This window comes from Silurus aristotelis (genome assembly GCF_946808225.1).
Source record: "Silurus aristotelis genome assembly, chromosome: 5".
NCBI classification, from domain to species: domain Eukaryota; kingdom Metazoa; phylum Chordata; class Actinopteri; order Siluriformes; family Siluridae; genus Silurus; species Silurus aristotelis.
In genome coordinates this window covers 742,694-756,823 of record NC_139578.1, presented here as the reverse complement: position 1 = coordinate 756,823, position 14,130 = coordinate 742,694, and the positions used below count along the sequence as shown (strand labels likewise).

General features: G+C 41.8%; 1 protein-coding gene across 2 annotated transcripts in view; it reads right to left on the bottom strand.

The window, feature by feature from the left end:
- Positions 1 to 439: 439 nt before the first annotated feature.
- Positions 440 to 14,130, bottom strand: part of dvl3a (dishevelled segment polarity protein 3a) — an 18,211-nt gene continuing 4,520 nt past the window's right edge. The window contains exons 3-16 of one of the 2 annotated variants that reach the window (XM_083542500.1): positions 7,405 to 7,523; positions 6,812 to 6,927; positions 5,672 to 5,816; positions 5,450 to 5,543; positions 5,288 to 5,357; positions 4,990 to 5,129; positions 4,818 to 4,894; positions 4,547 to 4,611; positions 4,260 to 4,409; positions 3,775 to 3,906; positions 3,484 to 3,651; positions 3,110 to 3,304; positions 2,595 to 2,905; positions 440 to 871 (exon numbers count right to left, since the gene is read on the bottom strand). In XM_083542500.1, the coding sequence (XP_083398626.1) occupies positions 2,628 to 2,905; positions 3,110 to 3,304; positions 3,484 to 3,651; positions 3,775 to 3,906; positions 4,260 to 4,409; positions 4,547 to 4,611; positions 4,818 to 4,894; positions 4,990 to 5,129; positions 5,288 to 5,357; positions 5,450 to 5,543; positions 5,672 to 5,816; positions 6,812 to 6,927; positions 7,405 to 7,523 (1,749 nt within the window). In that variant the 3' untranslated portion in view covers positions 440 to 871; positions 2,595 to 2,627. Of the gene's footprint in view, positions 872 to 1,584; positions 2,906 to 3,109; positions 3,305 to 3,483; positions 3,652 to 3,774; positions 3,907 to 4,259; positions 4,410 to 4,546; positions 4,612 to 4,817; positions 4,895 to 4,989; positions 5,130 to 5,287; positions 5,358 to 5,449; positions 5,544 to 5,671; positions 5,817 to 6,811; positions 6,928 to 7,404; positions 7,524 to 14,130 lie in introns of those variants that run through there. The other variant, XM_083542499.1, reaches the window with a different exon arrangement.

Here is a 14,130-nt window from a genome sequence, read left to right as displayed (position 1 = left end):
GCAAAAAATAATATGGCGTTGTATCACCCAGCTGCTGTTTCCAAGCATTGAATAGACGTGTGGAACAGCGACACCATGTGGCCAAACAGAGAGGTACACAGTGGAAGCACAGGGGAATAAACTAGTCACATGCTCTAATCGGTCACTTATTGTGTAGAAATATTATTAATCTAATATTATAATTATTATTTATATTATTATTACAAAAAACACTTACCCAAAATAAAGTCTAACACCACAACTCTAACTACACTTTCCTCATGCTTTGTCATAATTAGCAAGTGTGATTATTAGCTAACGGCAATTGATGCTAATTGATGCCAGTCTGTGAAGTGTTTTTAAGAAAAATTAAACCCGCCATTTAACTAATTAAAATGTATTTTTAATTCTTTTTTACATTTCAAATAGAATTCAAAGTCAAATTCGTAGTGACGCGTCCTTTATGATCGAACTAACTCGGTTTCTTACCCATTTTATTTCATTCTTGGGTGTTTTCTGTTTGTAGATATACAGGGTGGGTGAAAAGTAACTAGGCATTCAAAATTGGTAATAAAGTCCATATTTCTTAACAAAAATGTATTAAAACAATTTGTAAATGTCCTTTATTACATAGCAAAATTAAAGCAAATCTTTAAATTTTAATGTAGGCCCCAGTGGCGTCAACCAGTTTCCTCATTCCGTCCCTTCAAGTCCTCCATTGAGCGGGGCTTTGTCCTCTACACTTCCTCCTTTTTTTCCCTGTGGGGCTCAGCAATCACACAGGGTGAGATCTGGACTTCTTGGAGGCCATTCATGAGGTCTGTGTCTTTCCAGCCAACATCCTGAAAAAACGCTGGAAAACCACGTACGCAAAATGTGGTGGTGCACCGTCCTGCATGAAAATAAGGTCACCAAGATTTACAGCCAGTAAACATCACCTAGTTACATTTCACCCTGTAAAAGTTTGATCCATCTTCATTAAAAGTGCATGTTTCCACTGAAACCTTCTGTCAACATCTCAGCTGGTTTTTACGATGTTTGACTTTTGCCAGATTTGCAGCATAAAGCGAAATTTTTTTTAGGAAAATTTTAAACTTTCTAATACAGTTCACACACACACACACACACACACACACACACGTACAAGAAGTGTGTGTGCAGTTTGCATTAGTGCAATTGTAAAGTGACTTATTTTAACACGTCAGTCATTTTATTTGTAAAAGTAGAAGAGTACGATTTTAATAAACAAATGATTTAACTCGCAGAGCTGCACTGTTCGCATTAATATACTCAATCCAACCAGAGGTGATAAAATACCAGAACATCTCCGATAACGATCTAAAGAAAGAACTCGTTACAAATCACTGGAATCATGTGGAAGCGGATCAGAAAGGTGCATGTGTCCGTTTTTGTTTTCTTAAACACATTTATTAGTTCTTGTCAAATATTTTTCACCCGCGCTAGTCGGAGTAGCGAATTCCCAAGATGACAAACGCCTCTGTGAACATGTCCACCTTAACGGGGAAAAGAAGCACGTTTGTTGCAGGTGTACCGTAACACCTAACACCTGGATTTATCCGGACAGCAAACACACAGACACACAGCTGTAATAAAACTATTTTTATAAATAAAAGCAACAACTCTGCTCGCAATTTTTTCCCTCAACAAACAAAAAACAACAAACCCAAAACATGAACGCCAAAACCAACCAAAAAATAAAAGCTACAAAACACACTAGAAGCAGGTGAAACGACGTGAAGGCGATAATGCTCCATTTTCCCTGGTCATTATATACACGCCGATTACAGAAGGAATAAAGCATTAGGGTTCTGGACACACGTGCTTGTGGAGCTTGAACACCAGATATCGAAGATGAAAACGATGAAGAATGAGGTGTTTAAAGGGAATTTCTTTCCCACGCTTCACACTCAGCCAAAAAGGAAAACACTTTTCATTTCTTTACTTTATGGAAAATGTGAATGAAATGATATAAAAACGTAGGCAGTTAATCTTTTAAACGGCCGCTAACAGATTCAGGGTGCGTATAGCAACCTCATGCTCCAGCTAAGTGGGCGGGGCCTATTATGATATGTTACTAGTCATGACGTTGTGTCACTGCAGAGATCCAGCTGTGACCTTTGGGTGTTATTTTGTGTCTCACACCACTAATTAGAGTGAATTACTGACATCAACGTTTCCTTCGTATACAAGAAAATTAATAAAATAAAAAAATCCGCTTTGAAGGCGTTTTATTCCTTTACTAACTTAAAATCAGTTCAATACACCACCTATGAGGCATGTTTGACCATAACTTCATTAATAATTGTGTTTGTTTTATTAAAAACTCTGTTTTACTAAAATATAAAACGTTCCGCAGACGTCTGGAAGCCCCACATATACACGTCGAGGATGATTAAAACATTTCAGCATCGAACGTGCGATTATCGGCACGTGCCTCTACCACCTACATGTTGAAAAAAGAACAGAAAAAAAAAGAAACCTGGGTTTGTATTGTATGTTATAAAGTCTAAATTGTATTTAAATAACGCTAGTTCCAGGGCTACGAGGGTTACGGAGCGTACGCTACGGTTATTTTAAACGCGATTCTTCTTTACAGTATGTTAATGAAGGTCAGGACCCGGGCGTGGTCACATGATGTCGACGAACAGCTCTCCGTTGGCGGTGAGGCAGGAGCGGCGCGAGCCCGAGAGTTCGGAAGGCACGTGGGCGAGGTGGCGTGTTCCGGACATGCTGCCGTACGCGTGAGAGTGCGAGCGTGAGCTGCGGACGCTGCCTTCGCTCGGCGCTCGCTCCAAGCGCAAGTCGAACTGTGGGGCGTCGGCTACGTCGTTCATCAGCGCCGCCCCCGAACCGGAGGTCATCTTCACCTCTGTCCGAGTCCAGCTGCAGTTCGAACCGCTGCTTCCTGATTTGGGTAACAGAACACACACACACACACACACACACACACACACACACACACACACACACACACACACACACACACACACACACACAGTGTTGGTCTTTAGGCTGAAACTGAGAACTACATTATTTACAATTCAAAAGATGCAGATTTTTCCGCGTTTGCTTTAATGCCAGGTGGGAATATTTTTGCGGTGAAGTTTACCCTCACTGTGGTGACTCCCGGCGCTTCCTCCGCCCGGCTCGGCGTGATGGTGAGGTACGTCATGCAGCGAGGGTGGGTACTGATACGGGAAGCTGGGCCAGGGAGCCTCGGCCGGGTGGAGGAGAGGAGCGAGTGTGTCCTGATCCGACGCTCCGCTTGAACCGTCATGCTCCTGCAGGGACAAGTGCGCCATATCTGCAACCACACACACACACACACACACACACACACACACACACAGGGAATGTCATGAACATGTACCACCCAAAACGACAATTGACTGAAAACAGGAAGTCACATCATCGATAAACACAAAAAATTATATGTAAACGTGGGTGTGCGCATGTGTGTATGAGAGAGAGAGAGAGACTCACTGCCAGATAAATCCCCGAACACGTAGTAGCACTGCTCGGAGAAGGTGATCTTGTTGACAGTGTGGCGGATAAATCCAGCCTTCAGCAGGTTACTGCCGTATTTCCGAGCCTCCCTTCTGTCTGCAAAACCCTCCACGTGATGGAAGAGCCAGTCGACCACATCTGAACCTGTACACACACACACACACTGAGTTTACTACAGAGATCCAAAAATAACCTTGTGGTCCAGGTAAAACACACACACACACACACACACACACACACACACACACACACACACAGTATTTGTACCTATGAAGGCGTTGGCGATAGTGATTTTTAGCCACATCCTGTCTCGAACCTCCAGACCAGAGTCAGGACAGGCCATTGCCTTGGCAACGGTTGCCATGTCACTATGGACTGACAGGTGGTAGTCATCAAACCCTGAGGAGGGGAAAATTACGATTGGAAAAAGTTTGAACTGAAAACGGCCTCCAAGCAAAGCAAGAAAGAAAGAAAAAAAAACACTCAAAGCAAAATATTTATTTAACAGGAACTTTTTCCCTTCAGCAGCAAAATAGGGACCCTGGAAAAACCCTCACACATTCCACTCTTCTGAAACACACACTAACGGGGCTTTAACAACTCAACACTAACCTACTCAACACTAACCTACTCAACACTAACCTACTCGACTCGACACTTACCAGCTCTACACTAGCTCTGCTCTCTTCTCCCCCTAGTGGTGGACTGTAGATCTGTAGTTTATCAAGCAGTAAATAGTTTCATGATCTTACTCTCTGTCTCAGGTATGGAGCTGGAGATGGAGGAGCTGGTGGAGGTCACTGTGCTCATGGAGGGGCTCATGCCGTAGGGAGGGTAGATTCCAGTCATGGCCGCCGTGTGAGACACCCAGGCTGCAGGGTCGATCGGGCGAATGGGTTCACCTGCGGAGGAGAGAGAGGAGATTAGGACCAACATCATGTCCAATGTCCCCTTCAACAAACAAATGGTTTGATACAAATAGAATCAAAGCTTTGCTATAATACAGTGTGTGTGTGTGTGTGTGTGAGAATATACTCACTCCGGGGAGTAAAGCAGTTGTTAGGATTTGGATCCCAGCACTTTGCCACCGTCAGAGAGACAGGTCTGCAAAAACACACACACACACACACACACACACACACACACACAAACCCAGACATGCTTCACATCTCAGTAACAAAATGTTATAAATATTATAAAAATACCAGAATTCCTCATTCGCACATGGACACATGGAACACACACACACACACACACACACACACACACACACACACACACACACACACACACACACACACCAGACTCACCCAGGTTTATGTACGATGTCCCTCAGCACGCGCACCGCATCATCGTTGCACATGTTCTCAAAGTTTATATCGTTCACCTGGGGAAAAAAAAAGTCCGGTAATGATGTAACGTTTAAAGCACAAAGCTCCGCCCACCACAACAGACAGGCACGAGTAAGCTCCGCCCCCTCACCTGCAGCAACATGTCGCCTGGCTCGATGCGTCCGTCAGCTGCCACGGCGCCGCCTTTCATGATGGAGCCAATGTAGATGCCTCCGTCCCCTCGCTCGTTACTCTGACCCACGATGCTGATGCCCAGGAAGTTATACTTCTCTAAAAACACCCGCGATCGAAACATGAGAAAACGTTTACGTGCATGTGCACTGGGGGGAAAGGCGTGTGTGTGTGTGTGTGTGTGTGTGTGTGTGTGTGTGTGTGTGTGTGTATGGGGGTGGGGGGGGGTGGGGTTTGGGTGGGACGACGAGACTCACCCATGTTTAATGTGACCGTGATGATGTTCAGGGACATGGTGGAGTCGGTGATGCTGCTGAAGGATGATGACTGAACAGAGACAAAGGGAAGTAATGAATATGACGAAGGTGCGTTTTTTTTCCATATAAGATACACGTGAATAATTTCCTCGCCCGTCTCACCCTCTCCATGTGATGGGGTTTGGGTTTTCGTCTCCGGCGCCGGTGTCGCCTCATCATACGTGACGAGCCGCTCTGTTCTGTCGCGCTGCTGAAACTGAGAGATGGGACACCATAATCAGCATGACATCATCCCCTAAAGGGATCAAACTCACGAGTGTGGGATGTTTGGTGCCAAAGCAGGAAGTGAAGCTGGAAAGTGAAACAGGAAGAGAAGATTCTCACCGGCTGGTAGAACCGTCATCGTCAGAGTCGAAGCAGCTGCTGGACTCCAGCTCACTGCTCATGAGAGACGAGCGGCTGTCACACACGTCGTAGCCTCCGAGCTCCATCCCTCTGCCCACACGTGAGTAACCGTTCATCCTCGCACCTGCAGGGGGCAGCATCGAGCACATACGTGTATCAAACACCAGCTTCTTAATGATTTCTGTCTTTAAACCTAATCAGACGAATTACACTAGAATAGGCTCAGCAGGCACGATATTAGAATGCTGATCTGTAGGTTATGGGTTCAAATCCCAGCAGAGCCATATTGCCTTTAAACTATAGCTGTACAACTACAATATAAATGTATAAATATAAGTAACAGGATAAGATCTTCCCACAAATACTGTACATGTAAATTTTAATAATATGATACGTATATACACAGATTATTTGAAATGCACAGAAATCAACCAATCAGAAGAGGGCTCATTTACATCAATTATCTTAAAGGGACAGTAACCAATACTCTGAAAACAGAAACGCTAAAATTAAAACTCACTTCGGTCAAACAGCAAGAACCTGAAGTTTACCTTAAACACACACACACACACACACACACACGACCTTCGAACATCCCATATAAACAGATTTCCTGTCTGCATTCCTGCCAGTTGTGTTATCTAAAACAGAACTAACTCAATAAACCGGTGGAATGTGAATCTCATGCCCGAGTGGGCGTGGTTAACACACACACACACACACACACACACACACACACACACGGTAATAAAATAAACATCAAACAATGATTTCGGTAAAAAAGTGGACTACTTTTTACTATAGTCTTATAGGTTTGGATCTCGCCATGACAATCAGTGTACAATAACGGTTCAGCAACACGGTGGTCACTGTCCAACACTGCATTCGTGCCGACACTGTAACCATGGCAACAATCTAACCAGTAGTAGCTACTAACTAACTTACTAGTTTTTTTTTTTATTGTATTGAAGTATTGAAGATTGTGCAAATCAAAATGTCAGATTCTCTTCATATTCACAGCCTTTTTTTTTTTTTTTATCTGCAACCCAGCATTTGATTGGTGGAGGAGAATTTTAGAAAGCGTAGTGGAATTCTGTGTTTTTTAGCTTCTGTGTTTACCCGAGTGATCGTGCGAATGTTTCCTGCGTGGCCGGTCTCTCTCCCTCCGGTGAGACACAACCGAGTCTGTCTCCGTCTCATCGTCTGCACCGTGTCTGCTGCCTGCGGCTTTGGGACTGAAGGAGGAAAAAAAAAGTATTTGGACACCTGTCTTTCTCAGCCAAATGGAGTTCTTCCACAAAACATTCCCATTAAACTGGAGACACACAATTGTATCGGACGTCTTTGGATGCAGGAGCATGAACTTTTGCCTTCACTTGAACTAGGAGACCCCAAATCTATTGAAGATGCACCCTGTGTGCAAAACTAGGGCCATGAAGATCTGCTTTCCATGGGTTGGAAGATGTGGAGGAAGAACACCTTTAGGATTAATGTGAACACTGACTGCACCCCAGGACTCCTCACCTACATCAGTACCCGACTTTACTAAACACCCTTGTAGCTGAATAAATCTCCACAAAATCTAGTGGAACATCTTCCCAGAAGAGTAGAGCTCATTATAACAGCACATGAGGACTAATTGTGGAATATGATGTTCAGGGTGAGTGATGGGATCATGATGTTTGAGTGTAGAGATGTGAGAAGATACGCACTGAAAAGACGGAGGTCTGGAGTCCCCGATGCCCTGAGACCTCTCCCCAGACGGCGGAGGCTCTGACTGACTCTCCGCCACCGAGCATCCGTCTGAGTGCGAGCCGTCAGCTGACACCAGCTTCACACGGAAGAGACACACACACATCTCAGTCAGCTGTTAGGTCATGAAAGAGATGACATCACAAGAGCAGCTTCTTCACACACAAACACACTCGACACGTTTTCACAGTAACCCATCAGAACCTTAACCTCCTGGCAGAGGCAACCATGCTTCAGGGATAAAAAAAAAAAAAAAGAGATCATCAAAGCTTCACAACATCATTAGCAGGAGAACCCGCAATGTTCACACATGGTTCCTTCTGACCATGAACACATGTTCTAGATCTGATTTTTTTTTTTTTTTATCCCAGGAGGATCTTCTCATCCCTGTGCATTCTTGATTTCTGAGTGGCGTTCTTGTCAGGTATTTGCAAACTTCAGTTTTTTGTTTTTTTTGGATGTCTCTGAACAGCTCCAGATGTTCGCAAAAATTTCCTACAGTGGTAGCTGTGCTCAGGGTTCTTTTTCCAACCACTTACCAAACCTGTGCAGGTCAACATCCAGGTGTTTATGAGTTCGAGGGAAACAGGAAGTGGTTTAAAGCCACTTAAAGATGTGCGACGGGAAACCCAACAGCGATCCTGTTAGCGGCTCTTCTAGGGGACCAATACTTTTGCTCCAAGTGAAATTATAACCAACAGTTTTACCACGAATCCGATTCGCTTTGTATGAGCTGAGACAAACTACATCTCTTTTATATTCCTGAAGCCTGCAGATGTTTCCCCATCTGGAGGGAATTCCAGCTGGGAACGGCATTGTGTATGCGTGAGTGTTTAGAAAGTATGAATCAAACTCGGTGCAAACACAGTAAGTATCTCCAGACCTCCAGCACAAGATCTCCAGCGTGAAATCCACCACATGCTTTTCACAACTTTTCAGGATGAATTCCGTTTCCGTGGCGACGAAAGCCGACCGAAAGCCGCCGCTGCTGTTTTTCTCGGCGATCTCGTGTTCATATTGAGAGAATTTGACATAAACGTGGAGAACATTCACTCCGTTCACTCGTATTAACCTCAAATATTCATTTATTAAGATAATAAAACCAATAAATACGATTCAGATCCTTTTGGATCAAATTATTATTAATTTTTGAAGTTGCTGCTCTGCGATTTCATTTCTGCAGGATTCTAACCAACACCGAGCTCAGAAATAAATCAATTATATTAAATAAAGAGAGAAATTAAATAATTAATAACACAAATCCATAATAAATAAAAAAAATCGATTAAAACAAAATTACATAAAACCAGATATACATTTTGTGTGTGGTCTGTGTTAAGAAAAAAACTTGGGCTGTGTGTGTATATGTGTGTGGTGTATAAGGTGTGTGAGGCGCGTGTGTTTAGTATATAAGGTGTGTGTGTGTGTGTGTTTAGTATATAAGGTGTGTGTGTGTGTTTAGTATATAAGGTGTGTGTGTGTTTAGTATATAAGGTGTGTGTGTGTAGTATATAAGGTGTGTGTGTGTGTGTGTGTGTGTTTAGTATATAAGGTGTGTGTGTGTTTAGTATATAAGGTGTGTGTGTGTGTGTGTTTAGTATATAAGGTGTGTGTGTGTGTAGTATATAAGGTGTGTGTGTGTTTAGTATATAAGGTGTGTGTGTGTTTAGTATATAAGGTGTGTGTGTGTGTGTGTTTAGTATATAAGGTGTGTGTGTGTGTGTTTAGTATATAAGGTGTGTGTGTGTGTGTGTTTAGTATATAAGGTGTGTGTGTGTGTGTGTTTAGTATATAAGGTGTGTGTGTGTGTGTTTAGTATATAAGGTGTGTGTGTGTGTGTTTAGTATATAAGGTGTGTGTGTGTGTGTTTAGTATATAAGGTGTGTGTGTGTGTGTTTAGTATATAAGGTGTGTGTGTGTGTGTTTAGTATATAAGGTGTGTGTGTGTTTAGTATATAAGGTGTGTGTGTGTTTAGTATATAAGGTGTGTGTGTGTTTAGTATATAAGGTGTGTGTGTTTAGTATATAAGGTGTGTGTGTGTGTGTGTTTAGTATATAAGGTGTGTGTGTGTGTGTGTTTAGTATATAAGGTGTGTGTGTGTGTGTGTTTAGTATATAAGGTGTGTGTGTGTGTGTGTGTTTAGTATATAAGGTGTGTGTGTGTGTGTGTGTGTGTGTGTGTGTTTAGTATATAAGGTGTGTGTGTGTGTGTGTGTGTGTGTGTTTAGTATATAAGGTGTGTGTGTGTGTGTGTGTGTGTGTGTTTAGTATATAAGGTGTGTGTGTGTGTGTGTGTGTGTGTGTGTGTGTGTGTGTGTGTTTAGTATATAAGGTGTGTGTGTGTGTGTGTGTGTTTAGTATATAAGGTGTGTGTGTGTGTGTGTGTGTGTTTAGTATATAAGGTGTGTGTGTGTGTGTTTAGTATAAGGTGTGTGTGTGTGTGTTTAGTATAAGGTGTGTGTGTGTGTGTGTGTGTGTGTGTGTGTTTAGTATATAAGGTGTGTGTGTGTGTGTGTGTGTGTGTGTGTTTAGTATATAAGGTGTGTGTGTGTGTGTGTGTGTGTGTTTAGTATATAAGGTGTGTGTGTGTGTGTGTGTGTGTTTAGTATATAAGGTGTGTGTGTGTGTGTGTGTGTGTTTAGTATATAAGGTGTGTGTGTGTGTGTGTGTGTGTTTAGTATATAAGGTGTGTGTGTGTGTGTGTGTGTGTGTGTTTAGTATATAAGGTGTGTGTGTGTGTGTTTAGTATATAAGGTGTGTGTGTGTGTTTAGTATATAAGGTGTGTGTGTGTGTGTTTAGTATAAAAGGTGTGTGTGTGTGTGTGTGTTTAGTATATAAGGTGTGTGTGTGTGTGTGTGTGTGTGTTTAGTGTATAAGGGGTATGTGTGTTTAGTATATAAGGTGTGTGTGTGTGTGTGTGTGTGTTTAGTATATAAGGTGTGTGTGTGTGTGTGTGTGTGTTTAGTGTATAAGGGGTGTGTGTGTTTAGTATATAAGGTGTGTGTGTGTGTGTGTGTGTGTTTAGTATATAAGGTGTGTGTGTGTGTGTGTTTAGTATATAAGGTGTGTGTGTGTGTGTGTTTAGTGTATAGGGGTGTGTGTGTTTAGTATATAAGGTGTGTGTGTTTAGTGTATAGGGGTGTGTGTGTTTAGTATATAAGGTGTGTGTGTGTTTAGTATATAAGGTGTGTGTGTGTGTGTGTGTGTGTTTAGTATATAAGGTGTGTGTGTGTGTGTGTGTTTAGTATATAAGGTGTGTGTGTGTGTGTGTGTTTAGTATATAAGGTGTGTGTGTGTGTGTGTGTGTTTAGTATATAAGGTGTGTGTGTGAGTGTGTGTGTTTAGTATATAAGGTGTGAGTGTGTGTGTTTAGTATATAAGGTGTGTGTGTGTGTGTTTAGTATATAAGGTGTGTGTGTGTGTGTTTAGTATATAAGGTGTGTGTGTGTGTGTTTAGTATATAAGGTGTGTGTGTGTGTGTGTGTGTGTGTTTAGTATATAAGGTGTGTGTGTGTGTGTGTGTTTAGTATATAAGGTGTGTGTGTGTGTTTAGTATAAAAGGTGTGTGTGTGTGTGTGTGTGTTTAGTGTATAAGGTGTGTGTGTGTGTGTGTGCGTTTAGTATATAAGGTGTGTGTGTGTGTGTTTAGTATATAAGGTGTGTGTGTGTGTGTGTGTATGTTTAGTATATAAGGTGTGTGTGTGTGTTTAGTATAAAAGGTGTGTGTGTGTGTGTGTGTGTGCGTTTAGTATAAAAGGTGTGTGTGTGTGTGTGTGTGTGTTTAGTATATAAGGTGTGTGTGTGTTTAGTATATAAGGTGTGTGTGTGTGTTTAGTATATAAGGTGTGTGTGTGTGTTTAGTATATAAGGTGTGTGTGTGTGTGTGTGTTTAGTATATAAGGTGTGTGTGTGTGTGTGTGTGTGTTTAGTATATAAGGTGTGTGTGTGTGTGTGTGTGTGTTTAGTATATAAGGTGTGTGTGTGTGTTTAGTATATAAGGTGTGTGTGTGTGTGTGTGTTTAGTATATAAGGTGTGTGTGTATGTGTGTGTGTTTAGTATATAAGGTGTGTGTGTGTGTGTGTGTGTGTGTGTTTAGTATATAAGGTGTGTGTGTGTGTGTGTGTGTGTGTAGTATATAAGGTGTGTGTGTGTGTGTGTGTGTGTTTAGTATATAAGGTGTGTGTGTGTGTGTGTGTGTTTAGTATATAAGGTGTGTGTGTGTGTGTGTGTGTGTGTGTTTAGTATATAAGGTGTGTGTGTGTGTGTGTGTTTAGTATATAAGGTGTGTGTGTATGTGTGTGTGTTTAGTATATAAGGTGTGTGTGTGTGTGTGTGTGTTTAGTATATAAGGTGTGTGCGTGTGTGTGTGTGTTTAGTATATAAGGTGTGTGTGTGTGTGTGTGTGTGTTTAGTATATAAGGTGTGTGTGTGTGTGTGTGTGTGTGTGTTTAGTATATAAGGTGTGTGTGTGTGTGTGTGTGTGTGTGTTTAGTATATAAGGTGTGTGTGTGTGTGTGTGTTTAGTATATAAGGTGTGTGTGTGTGTGTGTGTGTGTTTAGTATATAAGGTGTGTGTGTGTGTGTGTGTTTAGTATATAAGGTGTGTGTGTGTGTGTGTGTGTTTAGTATATAAGGTGTGTGTGTGTGTGTGTGTGTTTAGTATATAAGGTGTGTGTGTGTGTGTGTGTGTGTGTTTAGTATATAAGGTGTGTGTGTGTGTGTGTGTGTGTGTGTTTAGTATATAAGGTGTGTGTGTGTGTGTTTAGTATATAAGGTGTGTGTGTGTGTGTGTGTGTGTGTGTGTGTGTTTAGTATATAAGGTGTGTGTGTGTGTGTGTGTGTGTGTTTAGTATATAAGGTGTGTGTGTGTGTGTGTGTGTGTTTAGTATATAAGGTGTGTGTGTGTGTGTGTGTGTGTGTGTGTTTAGTATATAAGGTGTGTGTGTGTGTGTGTGTTTAGTATATAAGGTGTGTGTGTGTGTGTGTGTGTGTGTGTGTTTAGTATATAAGGTGTGTGTGTGTGTGTGTGTGTGTGTTTAGTATATAAGGTGTGTGTGTGTGTGTGTGTGTGTGTGTGTTTAGTATATAAGGTGTGTGTGTGTGTGTGTGTGTGTGTGTGTGTGTGTGTGTGTTTAGTATATAAGGTGTGTGTGTGTGTGTGTGTGTTTAGTATATAAGGTGTGTGTGTGTGTGTGTGTGTGTGTGTGTGTTTAGTATATAAGGTGTGTGTGTGTGTGTGTGTGTGTTTAGTATATAAGGTGTGTGTGTGTGTGTGTGTGTGTTTAGTATATAAGGTGTGTGTGTGTGTGTGTGTGTGTGTGTGTTTAGTATATAAGGTGTGTGTGTGTGTGTGTGTGTGTGTGTGTGTGTTTAGTATATAAGGTGTGTGTGTGTGTGTGTGTGTTTAGTATATAAGGTGTGTGTGTGTGTGTGTGTGTGTGTGTGTTTAGTATATAAGGTGTGTGTGTGTGTGTGTGTGTTTAGTATATAAGGTGTGTGTGTGTGTGTGTGTGTGTGTGTTTAGTATATAAGGTGTGTGTGTGTGTGTGTGTTTAGTATATAAGGTGTGTGTGTGTGTGTGTGTGTGTGTTTAGTATATAAGGTGTGTGTGTGTGTGTGTTTAGTATATAAGGTTGTGTGTGTGTGTGTGTGTGTGTGTTTAGTATATAAGGTGTGTGTGTGTGTGTGTGTGTGTGTGTTTAGTATATAAGGTGTGTTGTGTGTGTGTGTGTTTAGTATATAAGGTGTGTGTGTGTGTGTTTAGTATATAAGGTGTGTGTGTGTGTGTGTGTGTGTTTAGTATATAAGGTGTGTGTGTGTGTGTGTGTGTGTGTTAAGGTGTGTGTGTGTGTGTGTGTGTGTGTTTAGTATATAAGGTGTGTGTGTGTGTGTGTGTGTGTGTGTGTTTAGTATATAAGGTGTGTGTGTGTGTGTGTGTGTGTGTTTAGTATATAAGGTGTGTGTGTGTGTGTGTGTGTGTGTTTAGTATATAAGGTGTGTGTGTGTGTGTGTGTGTGTGTGTGTGTTTAGTATATAAGGTGTGTGTGTGTGTGTGTGTGTGTGTGTGTGTTTAGTATATAAGGTGTGTGTGTGTGTGTGTGTGTGTGTGTGTGTGTGTTTAGTATATAAGGTGTGTGTGTGTGTGTGTGTGTGTGTGTGTGTGTGTTTAGTATATAAGGTGTGTGTGTGTGTGTGTGTGTGTGTGTGTGTGTGTTTAGTATATAAGGTGTGTGTGTGTGTGTGTGTGTGTGTGTGTGTGTGTGTGTGTTTAGTATATAAGGTGTGTGTGTGTGTGTGTGTGTGTGTTTAGTATATAAGGTGTGTGTGTGTGTGTGTGTGTTTAGTATATAAGGTGTGTGTGTGTGTGTGTTTAGTATATAAGGTGTGTGTGTGTGTTTAGTATATAAGGTGTGTGTGTGTGTGTGTGTGTGTTTAGTATATAAGGTGTGTGTGTGTGTGTGTGTGTGTTTAGTATATAAGGTGTGTGTGTGTGTGTGTGTGTGTTTAGTATATAAGGTGTGTGTGTGTGTGTGTGTGTGTGTGTTTAGTATATAAGGTGTGTGTGTGTGTGTGTGTGTGTTTAGTATATAAGGTGTGTGTGTGTGTGTGTGTTTAGTATATAAGGTGTGTGTGTGTGTGTGTGTTTAGTATATAAGGTGTGTGTGTGTGTGTGTGTGTGTGTTT